At 38.0% G+C, this 12,337-nt stretch overlaps 1 protein-coding gene across 4 annotated transcripts in view; it reads right to left on the bottom strand.

Moving 5' to 3' along the window:
- Positions 1-12,337, bottom strand: part of arhgef10la (Rho guanine nucleotide exchange factor (GEF) 10-like a) — a 254,732-nt gene that overhangs the window by 174,759 nt on the left and 67,636 nt on the right. For all 4 annotated transcript variants that reach the window (XM_061892200.1, XM_061892202.1, XM_061892203.1 and 1 more), the window contains 3 exons: positions 10,922-11,030; positions 8,619-8,719; positions 8,478-8,555 (listed from right to left, as the gene is read on the bottom strand). In XM_061892200.1, coding sequence (XP_061748184.1) covers positions 8,478-8,555; positions 8,619-8,719; positions 10,922-11,030 — 288 coding nt within the window. The remainder of the gene's footprint in view (positions 1-8,477; positions 8,556-8,618; positions 8,720-10,921; positions 11,031-12,337) is intronic.

Below are 12,337 nucleotides of genomic sequence, written 5' to 3'. Positions count from 1 at the left end.
AACAAGTGAAGACCAAGTCTTCTAAATATTTTCTTTTGTCTCTCTTAGAATTAAAAATGTCGAGCAAATCGAGACCAGCTTGCTAGTAAATAAATAACATTTAAAAAATAGAGGCAGCTCACTGGTAAGTGCTGCTATTTGAGGCCAGCGGGCGACTCATCTGGTCCTTACGGGCAACCTGGTGCCCACGGGCACCGCGTTGGTGACCCCTGTTCTAGAGACACTTCTGCCTCGGAGGCTTTGTTTTGTTCCAACGCTTTGAACCCTGCGGCTTGTGAAACGGTGCAGCTAATTAATGGAATTTTCTCCGCTAACCGCCGTAAAGTTTTGTATTCGACAAATAGTTTCCATATGACACTGAAAAGGTGTGTTGTCGTTTGTGCTACGGCGCCATTTGTTGAGCGAGGTGCTGCCGGTTAAAAATGTACTTTGTGCTTTACAGCGGAAATATTAGTCAACAGCGTTTCTGCTTGAAAAGATTCTTCATCACTCCAAGCAACGTTTGTAAGTTCTACAATATAACTAAAACAATTCTTACTCACTAAACACAAGCAAAGATACTGAAATGATGTGTTTGTGCTATGGCGCCACATTTTGGTCGAGTGGGCTCACTGCAGCTGAATTCCTGCTGTTTAAAGCTTTGAACTGGAAGTAGAAGTGCTGTTCCTTCCCTCTTCCGGCCGTCCATAGCGTTCCTACTTATATAGATTCTTCACTCATCACTCCGAGCAACGTTTGTAAGTTTTACAATATAACTAAAACTATTTTTAGTTAGTTAAAAATTCTGAGGAAAAAAAATGGTGCAGATTGAAAAACACCCTGAAGAACACAACAAACTTAGACTCTGTTTTTACAAAGCCATTCATTTTTAAGCACTTCCTGTTCAAGAGTTTCATGTTAGCATCTCACCATTAAGAATGTTTGGAAAAGCAACCGCCGCATTGGTGAAATCCGCAACTGCCACAACACATTAATTTATCATCATTCAAATAATATAATTATAATATAAACAAAACAATTATCGTAATGACACCATAGCCGAAATAAAAGTAACATACTTACAAATGTAACCATTGTGAACATACTAGATTTAAGCATATAGAACAATAGAACAAACAAATGTAGAAACAAACTTTTACAATGGAGTTCAGGGTGCACATTGTGCATTCAACCAATTGCAAGCGCTGCACAGAACTCTAACTAAAAAGATGATTGACAAAAAAGTATCTTAGTTTAAGTCAAATTGTAGTCAAAATGTAGAGTATCAAAGATAAGGCACCTTTAAAAAACACCTTTAATTAGACTAGCTGCAATACAGAAAATGCTGATCCAGGAGTCCAGTTATTTCCTGCTCACTAGTAGCAATTAATTAAAACTTTGAAAGTGAAAGTGAAAGCACAGTAAAACGTACCGTATTTTTCAGACTGTACAGCGCACTTAAAATCCTTAATGTGTATATTTATTCTGGTTGTGCTTACTGACCCTAAAGCAATTTTATTTGGTACATGGTGTAATGATATGTGTGAACAGTAGATGGCATTCCCACATGAGAGATACGTTTGGACTGCAGGTTGATGCTTACTCATTAAATGACGCTAGCAAGTACAGGTTTGCAAGCAAGCCAAAGACTTTGAGGTTTCATTAAGAATATAGAAAATTACACACGGCTCTAAAATCTGTCAAAATGCTTTAGTGCGACTTTGGGAAGCTACGAAGACGCACCGCTTGATGGATTGTCGGAGCATTACAACTACCATAATCAGACGTACTGTGCTTCAAAATACTGTATTTTTATGGTGTGTGTATAAGGACCCCAGAATGGCACCCATTAGGAGACATTATCTGGTGTTTTCTTTCGAAATATAATGCAAAACCAACTTTACTTACCTTCTGGTACCTGCTGATGTATAATTGGGATCTGCATAGGTCATGAAAATTTGCGTGAGTCCGCCATTGTTGTCCAAAAATAACTTATTTTTCTCTATCCTCTTGTTGTGGGGCATTCATCCTCTGCTGGTGCCATTTCTAATACAAAGTAGCGTACAGTTCTCAATTCTATCTCTCAGTAGACCCTGACGGAGATAGATATCTACATATATCCATATTTAACAGTTATTTCTTTATATCCATAGTCATACTTGAAAACAGCTAGTGTTTTTCTATTTGTTCTCTTTCTGTTTGTCCGCAAGTAAACTGTGTGTGTTAACCTTGCAGCTTTGGAATGGAGGAAGTTGAAGTACTCCCTAAATATCTTATCTTTAGTTGAACAATGAACCTGTATGCCCCATCTGGAGAGGGTGGGGGCTGTTTGTGGATTCAAGAAGTAGTCTCGTCCCGTTTGAATGTTAGATCAACTAGGCGATGCGATTTGAATGTGTTTTTAGCTTGGTCTCTCCAAAGCTTTGGGATAAATTGCAAAATACCTACTCTGTTTTGGGTGATCATTTAAACTCAGCATATGTGTCATCAAAAGAACTTGGGATTGACCAGCAACTTAAATTGGAGGAAGATCTGGTCTAAACACAACAACCCGCCATGGAAGCGCTAAAAACTACGGGTACAAAAAAGATGAGGGAGCAAAACGCATGATGAGACGGTGAGAACGCGGTCTTTAAAACATTATTTGGAGCATTTGGAGCAAAGATACATGACCACAAGGAAGTCTTTTACATGTAAAAAAAATTAATAAAATCATAGCATGACCCCGTTAATGCGATGCGCCCTATGGTCGGAAAACTACGGTAAAAGTGAAGTCAGTGAGATGTTGACAAGGCCTCCTCCAAGAGCGGGCCTGTCAGCTGCATGTTTGTGTACACCAAGCGGACATAACGTGGCCCTTTTTTATGTTCGCTTTTCCCCCCTAAAAAGCCGTTCCAAGGCAACCAGGTGTGTGATTGGCCGACAGGCGAGGAAGAACGTCAATGTCTAATTGGGCTTGCGGGCTCGCTGTGTCTACTCGGCTTGACAGTGTGACAAGACACATTTTCCAGGTAGACGCGCACGGCCATCTCCTCGTCTTGTTTGTCTCAAGTGTGAGCGTTGAGACGTGAAGCTGCCGTTTGCGACCTTTAAGTAACACACGCCACACTAACACACCTGTCAACTCTTTTAAACACAAGCTCATGTTGACGTATTTGTGGGGATTTGGACATTGAAGTTGATCGATTAGCTGCTTGCAGGAATGTTACAGCACAGCAGGAGGGGGACTCAGACACAGGACATTGGTTATACGTACCGTATTTTTCAGACTATAAGTCGCAGTTTTTTTCATAGTTTGGCCGGGGGTGCGACTTATACTCTGGGGCGACTTATGTGTGAAATTAACACATTACCGTAAAATATCAAGCTCATTGACGTAAGAGACTAGACGTATAAGATTTCATGGAAATTATGGATTAGGAGTGAGAGATAGTTTGGTAAAGGTATAGCATGTTCTATATGTTATAGTTATTTGAATGACTCTTACCATAATATGTTAGGTTAACATAGCAGTTGGTTATTTATGCCTCATATAACCTACACTATTCTTTATTTATTTTAAATTGCCTTTCAAATGTCTATTCTTGCTGTTGGATTTTAGCAAACAAATTTCCCCCAAAAATGTATTTTTCTGATCAAAAATGCTTTTGATCAGAAGGAGCTGGCATGGACTATATTTATAAGTAAAGGGAAGACCATAATAAGGTTATTTTTTATTAAATGTGCTTTTCATGATGGTATCCTTACATCACACTCAAATTTTTACTGCATGCCTTTGGTAAGTGCCGGAGTGAGAAGATGCTACCTCTGTAGAAGCATTTAAGTCTCACCTTAAAACTCATCTGTATACTCTAGCCTTTAAATAGACCTCCTTTTTAGACCAGTTGATCTGCCGCTTCTTTTCTTTTTTCTCTTATGTCCCCCCCTCCCTTGTGGAGGGGGTCCGGTCCGATGACCATGGATGAAGTACTGGCTGTCCAGAGTCGAGACCCAGGATGGACCGCTTGCCTGTGTATCGGTTGGGGACATCTCTACGCTGCTGATCCACCTCCACTTGGGATGGTTTCTGTCTTGGATCCGCTTTGAACTGAACTCTCGCCGCTGTGTTGGAGCCACTATGGATTGAACTTTCCCAGTATCATGTTAGACCCGCTCCACATCCATTGCTTTCGGTCCCCTAGAGGGGGGGGGGGGGGTTGCACACATCTGAGGTCCTCTCCAAGGTTTCTCATAGTCAGCATTGTCACTGGCGTCCCACTGGATGTGAATTCTCCCTGCCCACTGGGTGTGAGTTTTCCTTGCCCTTTTGTGGGTTCTTCCGAGGATGTCGTAGTCGTAATGATTTGTGCAGTCCTTTGAGACATTTGTGATTTGGGGCTATATAAATAAACATTGATTGATTGATTGAAGAGGTTTTAAAATCATTAGCGCATGCTTACTTTTACCGCATGCCTTTGGTAAGCGCAGAAGTGAGAAGAGGTTTTAAATTAATTAGCACCCCGGCGGAAATTCAAGGAAATACGGTATGTTTTTTTCCTTCTTTATTATGCATATTTGGGCTAGTGCGACTTATACTCCGAAGAATACGGTACATGTCCTTTACAACTGACTTTGAAGCAACGTTGCATAATTGTGTTGGTAAATTGAGCTAAGGTTGATGTCTAACATTAGATCCAGGTTGTTGGTTGGGAAATTACCAACATTCCACGCTCAAATCGACGTCAGAACCCAACATTGAATAAATGTTGTCAGAAAGCATGTTGTATTTGTGTTGTAGAATATTGGTTGGAAAATGACCAAATTTCAACGATCAAATCAAGCACGTTGTTTCAACGTTGTGTTTGTGTTGTAGAATATTGGTTGTTGGTAAATGACCAAAATTCAATGTTAAATCAACCTCAGAACCCAACAGTGAATAAAAGTTGTCAAAAAGCATGTTGTTTCAATGTTTGTGTTGTAGAAATATTGGGAGAAAAACTATCAAATTTCAACCATCAAACCAATGTCAGAACCCAACATTGAATAAACGTCGTCAAAAAGCACGTTGTTTCAACGTTGTATTTGTGTTGTAGAATATTGGTTGGGAAATTATCAAATTTCAACATCGATTAAACGCCAAAAAAAAAAAATAGTTTCAACGTTATGTTTGTGTTGTAGAATATTGGTTGTTAGCAAATGACCAAAATTCGATGTTAAATCAACCTCAGAACCTTACATTGAATAAACGTTGTCAAAAAGCATGTTTCAATGTTTGTGTTGTAGAAATATTGGGAGGAAAATGACCAAATTTCAACGTTCAAATCAACGTCAAAAGCTGACATTGATTAAACGTCGTCAAAAAGCACGTTGTTTCAACGTTGTATTTGTGTTGTAGAATAATGGTTGGGAAAATACCTATTTCAACGTAAAATCAACGAGCAGAACCCATCATTGAATAAATGGCACAAAGCACGTTGTATTTGTGTTGTAGAATATTGGTTGGGAAATTATCAAATTTCAACATTGATTAAACGCCAAAAAAAAAAAAAAAATAGTTTCAACGTTATGTTTGTGTTGTAGAATATTGGTTGTTAGCAAATGACCAAAATTCAATGTTAAATCAACCTCAGAACCTTACATTTAATAAACGTTGTCAAAAAGCATGTTTCAATGTTTGTGTTGTAGAAAAACTATCAAATTTCAACGATCAAACCAACGTCAGAACCCAACATTGATTAAACGTTGGGAAAAAGCAGGTTGTTTCAATGTTGTATTTGTGTTGTAGAATATTGGTTGTTGGTAAATGACCAAAATTCAATGTTAAATCAACCTCAGAACCCAACATTGAATAAAAGTTGTCCAAAAAAATGTTGTTTCAATGTTGTATTTGTGTTGTAGAAATATTGGTTGGAAAATGACCAAATTTCAACGGTCAAATCAACATCACAAGCTGACATCGATTAAACGTCGTCAAAAAGCAGGTTGTTTCAACGTTGTATTTGTGTTGTAGAATATTGGTTGGGAAATAATCACATTTCAACATTGATTAAACGCCCAAAAAAAAAATAGTTTCAACGTTATGTTTGTGTTGTAGAATATTGGTTGTTAGCAAATGACCAAAATTCGATGTTAAATCAACCTCAGAACCTTACATTGAATAAACGTTGTCAAAAAGCATGTTTCAATGTTTGTGTTGTAGAAATATTGGGAGGAAAACTATCAAATTTCAACGTTCAAATCAACGTCAAAAGCTGACATTGATTAAACGTCGTCAAAAAGCACGTTGTTTCAACGTTGTATTTGTGTTGTAGAATATTGGTTGGGAAAATACCTAATTCAACGTAAAATCAACGAGCAGAACCCATCATTGAATAAATGGCACAAAGCACGTTGTATTTGTGTTGTAGAATATTGGTTGGGAAATTAGCAAATTTCAACATTGATTAAACGCCAAAAAAAAAAAAAAATAGTTTCAACGTTATGTTTGTGTTGTAGAATATTGGTTGTTAGCAAATGACCAAAATTCAATGTTAAATCAACCTCAGAACCTTACATTTAATAAACGTTGTCAAAAAGCATGTTTCAATGTTTGTGTTGTAGAAATATTGGGAGGAAAACTATCAAATTTCAACGATCAAACCAACGTCAGAACCCAACATTGATTAAACGTTGGGAAAAAGCAGGTTGTTTCAATGTTGTAGAATATTGGTTGTTGGTAAATGACCAAAATTCAATGTTAAATCAACCTCAGAACCCAACATTGAATAAAAGTTGTCCAAAAAAATGTTGTTTCAATGTTGTATTTGTGTTGTAGAAATATTGGTTGGAAAATTACCAAATTTCAACGGTCAAATCAACGTCACAAGCTGACATCGATTAAACGTCGTCAAAAAGCACGTTGTTTCAATGTTGTATTTGTGTTGTAGAATATTGGTTGGGAAATAATCACATTTCAACATTGATTAAACGCCCCCAAAAAAAATTGTTTCAACGTTATGTTTGTGTTGTAGAATATTGGTTGTTAGCAAATGACCAAAATTCGATGTTAAATCAACCTCAGAACCTTACATTGAATAAACGTTGTCAAAAAGCATGTTTCAATGTTTGTGTTGTAGAAATATTGGGAGGAAAACTATCAAATTTCAACGTTCGAATCAACGTCAAAAGCTGACATTGATTAAACGTCGTCAAAAAGCACGTTGTTTCAACGTTGTATTTGTGTTGTAGAATATTGGTTGGGAAAATACCTAATTCAACGTAAAATCAACGAGCAGAACCCATCATTGAATAAATGGCACAAAGCACGTTGTATTTGTGTTGTAGAATATTGGTTGGGAAATTAGCAAATTTCAACATTGATTAAACACCAAAAAAAAAAAAAAATAGTTTCAACGTTATGTTTGTGTTGTAGAATATTGGTTGTTAGCAAATGACCAAAATTCAATGTTAAATCAACCTCAGAACCTTACATTTAATAAACGTTGTCAAAAAGCATGTTTCAATGTTTGTGTTGTAGAAATATTGGGAGGAAAACTATCAAATTTCAACGATCAAACCAACGTCAGAACCCAACATTGATTAAACGTTGGGAAAAAGCAGGTTGTTTCAATGTTGTATTTGTGTTGTAGAATATTGGTTGTTGGTAAATGACCAAAATTCAATGTTAAATCAACCTCAGAACCCAACATTGAATAAAAGTTGTCCAAAAAAATGTTGTTTCAATGTTGTATTTGTGTTGTAGAAATATTGGTTGGAAAATGACCAAATTTCAACGGTCAAATCAACGTCACAAGCTGACATCGATTAAACGTCGTCAAAAAGCACGTTGTTTCAATGTTGTATTTGTGTTGTAGAATATTGGTTGGGAAATAATCACATTTCAACATTGATTAAACGCCCAAAAAAAAAATTGTTTCAACGTTATGTTTGTGTTGGAGAATATTGGTTGTTAGCAAATGACCAAAATTCGATGTTAAATCAACCTCAGAACCTTACATTGAATAAACGTTGTCAAAAAGCATGTTTCAATGTTTGTGTTGTAGAAATATTGGGAGGAAAACTATCAAATTTCAACGATCAAACCAACATTGATTAAAGGTTGTGAAAAAGCATGTTGTTTCAATGTTGTATTTGTGTTGTAGAATATTGGTTGAGAAATGACCAAATTTCAACGGTCAAATACACGTCATAACCTGACATTGATTAAACGTCGTAAAAAATTAATGTTGTTTCAAAGTTAGGTTTGAGTTGCTCAACGTCGGGACCTAATTCAACAAGTTCTCAACGTTGTTTTAATGTTTTGTGCCTGCTGCGATGGCCTCGCTCCTCACAGTGTACCTGACACATGAAACGTGACAAATTAAGGAGTGTCTTATCCGTTTTAGTAGAGTGTGAATACCTTAAAATGTGTTTTGCGGCAATTCTAACTTGGACCACCTGGTCAGTCGCTATGTAGGGTGGCGCTTTCTATTATTTTCAGCGGGCTGCATGGCGAAATGTACGAGCGCAGCACGGCTCACCTGCAGGATCCTGCGCAGGGACTCCAGGTAGCTGCGCTCGCTCTGGATGACGGAGGCCAGGACGTGGCGGCGGACAACCTGGCAAAGACAACACGGCCAGTGACTGAGAGGAGGACACCGACATCAAGTTGGAGTCCCGACCTGGTGGCTGCTCAGACCCTCTGGCATGGCGCTCAGCTGCGGGGGAGGGTGCTTGGCATCTGACACCGCCACTTCCAGGTAGCCGGCGTCGTCCTCCTCTTCTGTTACACACACACACAAAAGGATGGCTGTCAACCGTAAGAAGTAGGGATGTTGTCTAAAAAGGAGGGATCCACCCACATCTGGCATTTTGACGTTTCAGCCGATATTTACTTACAGACATCCAAAGATGCACAGATATCAGTATTTAGTATTCAAAAAATAGCAAGTTAGTAGTAATAGGGGGTCAAAAAATGTTTTTATTGTGTAACGATTCTTAATTGAATAAAAAAAAATCTATTTTTTCCCCCCAAAATCTGTCCTGTCCTTAATTAAATGTTTAGGTAGAATGTTATCAAACTGAACCAGTATTATTTTAAGTAATATAGAAATGTATCAGAGCTGTGTATCTAGTTTGATGTTCAATGTTATTACAAAAGTATGGATTTTGAATCGAATGGTTACCCCAAAGAATTGAATCCAATCGAGTGGTAGCCAGAGATTCACAGCCCTAATCAGCAGATACACATTCGATACCAGTATTTACTATTGAAAAAAATCAATCCAATCAATCAAAGTTTATTTGTATAGCTCATAATCGCAAGTGTCTCAAAGGGCTGCACAAGCCACGACGACATCCTCGGTCAGATAGTGACAAGTAAAGAGTAGTAATGTCAAAAAATATCTATTTTTTAATGAGTCGCAATTTGTATGATTGTGTAATGATTCTTAATCTACTTAAAAAAATGTAAAATATTATTTATTTTTTTCATCTTTTTATCAATTTTCATAAGATTTTCCATATTTTGAAAGGCAAATGTTGAATCTTCTCAGACCAGGGGTGCTAAACGTACGGTTTAATCCCGCCAGCGGATGAGTTTGCTAAATATAAAAATGTGCTGCGTTTTTAATTAAAGAAACTGCTGTTCTAAAAGTGTCCACTTGATGGCGCAATAGCAATTCAGGCATAACCCAAGTCACATATGACACTAAGATGATGTGTCAGCTGACTTCAAGCACCCCCTGGATTGGCTGTCGCTACTCCAATCTGCGAAGGTTGTGGCTGGCGGCAGACTGATGCAGTATCAACGCACAATTCCTTCTTTTTTTTTGTTGTAAATCATTCACTCAACGAATAAAATAACAAAACCGTAAGATGCAAAGACTTAAATCAACTTGACCATCATCTTTTTAGATAGAGTTCCGTGCAGCACTCAATTATTGACCGCACGATGCGCACCCTGAACTCCAATGTAAAAATGTGTGTTTCTACATTTGTTTATTTTATTTTATGCTTAAATCTACTATACTCACATGGGTTAAATGTGTAGTTATGTTACCTTAATTTGATTGCAGCCTTAAATAGATCAATAATTCATAACATCAATTTGATTTATTATTATTTTTTTAAGTTTCACTAAAATTCTTGGAGATCCAAAAGGGATCCAAAAGTGTTAAAACAAGTCATACATATTTTTTTTTTTACTTTTAACACTTTAGATAGATAGATAGATAGATAGATAGATAGATAGATAGATAGATAGATAGATAGATAGATAGATAGATAGATAGATAGATAGATAGATAGATAGATAGATAGATAGATAGATAGATAGATAGATAGATAGTACTTTATTGATTCTTCAGGAGAGTTCCTTCAGGAAAATTAAAATTCTTAAGACTCTTGATCAACTTAAAATCCATCAGTGGATTATAAATTTAGATAATTGTTTCATGTTTTCTTTTTGTTTGTTTTATGACCTTTTTTATGGCAAACACAAAATATGCAATATTTCCCCCCGAAAAATGTCAAAGTGGAATATTTGATGTTAAGTAATTGACGCTTCTAACAGGTCAATAATTCATAACATCATTGATTTTGATGCATTATTATTTTTTTAAACAATGGCAGTTTTGCCTGGCAGCTTTGAGTTCTTAAAGTCAACATTGCAACTAATTCCCGTTGCTTTTCACCTGTTTACCGTTTAATTCCACTATTTTAATAGTATTTTTATAATGTGCAGCAAATGGCCCCCGGACCACACTTTGGACACCCTTCATTAAATTCCTCTTAAAAAGCCAAAGCTGCTTCACATGAAAGGTTGTTTGGAGAGCTCGTTGCCACATAAATAAGCCAAATGGAATTGGATAGGGATCAAAAACCACGTTGGCGCTGTGCTCTCTCTGGCAGGGAATTGTTGACTTTGGCACGCAGGTGCAGAGGAAAGTAAAAAGTTGGAGAAATAAACGGAGAAATAAATTACCGATGGTGTCTTTCCGCTGGAGGAAGGAAACTTTACGCATGACGGCTATTCTGGTCTTCTCCAGCCCATCCTTGGTTCCGCTTCTCGCCGCCTTCATGAGCTGCTGCACCTGGTTGTTGGGGGGGGGGGGGGGGGGGGGGAGAAGCATCATATATCGGAGGCTTGACGGCCCGGAGACGACTCAGTGGGAATCCCGGGTGGGACGACACACGGAGCGTGGATGGCGGGTTAGCGGGGGCCGTGTAAGCAACACTGCGGGGGGGATTCTGCCGTCCTCAAAGTGGACCCGGAGCCTGGCAACCAGACCCAGAATAGACCCAGACGCACATCACTTAGCGTATTTTTTTACATGCAAAGCAGGTCACTCCTTGCCGTGTTAGGGAATCAAACATAAACATTGCGTGCGTGTTACTGTACATCTGATTTATTACTCATCCACACAATATCGGCGCCGATATTCGGCATTCTGCCTTTTTTTATTCACCCCAACTACAACGGAACTACATTAGCAGATCAAATATATTCCCTAAACTCAGGACTATAAGCCACTACTTTTTTCCCTACGCTTGAACCCTGCGGCTAATTTATAGGTTCTTTTTCGCTGGCGGCCATGATGCAAATAGTTGTCATCAAACACAAGCAAAGACACTGAAATGTTCTTTCTTGTCTTGCCTTAAACCAGCGTTTCTCAAAGTGTGGGGCGGCCCCCACCTGTGGGGAACAGAGACATGACAGGTGGGGCGCGAGGAACGGGAGGGAATTTCACTTAAAAACATTTTTTTATTATTATATTCTTGCGGCGGCAATGACCAAGAAGAACGCGGAGTTGGAATATAATTACAACACTTTATGTACATATTTGTATCATATTTACATATTTATATCATATGTAACTACAAGCTCCATTCACAGACAGAGTCCCATTCCTTTTATGAGCGGTCAAGCAAGTCAAAAGCCGCAAAAAAAAATTATTTTTTATTTGTGGCGGCCGTAATTCTTTCATGGCGAGCCGCCACAACTAAATGAATGTGTGGGAAACCCTGACTCGAATGTTACTTGATGTTCAATACATTTGAAAATGTTAAGCTTGGCATTAGCGTTCTGTTGTGGCTTGAAAACTCCCCCTTGTCCAAAGTGGGGGATGACAAAAAAAGTTTGAGAACCACTGCCTTAAACAATGAGAACACAGTCAATTTTCTCATGTTGGACAAGCTTGGCCAAAAAAAGTTGAAAGACTTGTTATATAAGTAAAGAAGAGCAGGCAGCAGCTCACACATTCTCCTACTTTCTTTCACAGCCAGGAAGAAATTATGTCAGCCATCTTGAAAAATGTCTAATTCCAGATTGAGTTCTATTTGAACGTTCACAACTGGAGATGTCCGATAATATAAGACTGACAATATCATCAGCCGATAA

This window comes from Nerophis ophidion, linkage group LG02, assembly GCF_033978795.1.
Source record: "Nerophis ophidion isolate RoL-2023_Sa linkage group LG02, RoL_Noph_v1.0, whole genome shotgun sequence".
Taxonomy (NCBI): domain Eukaryota; kingdom Metazoa; phylum Chordata; class Actinopteri; order Syngnathiformes; family Syngnathidae; genus Nerophis; species Nerophis ophidion.
Note: the sequence above shows the minus strand (reverse complement) of the source record. Positions and strands in the feature narration are given on the sequence as shown.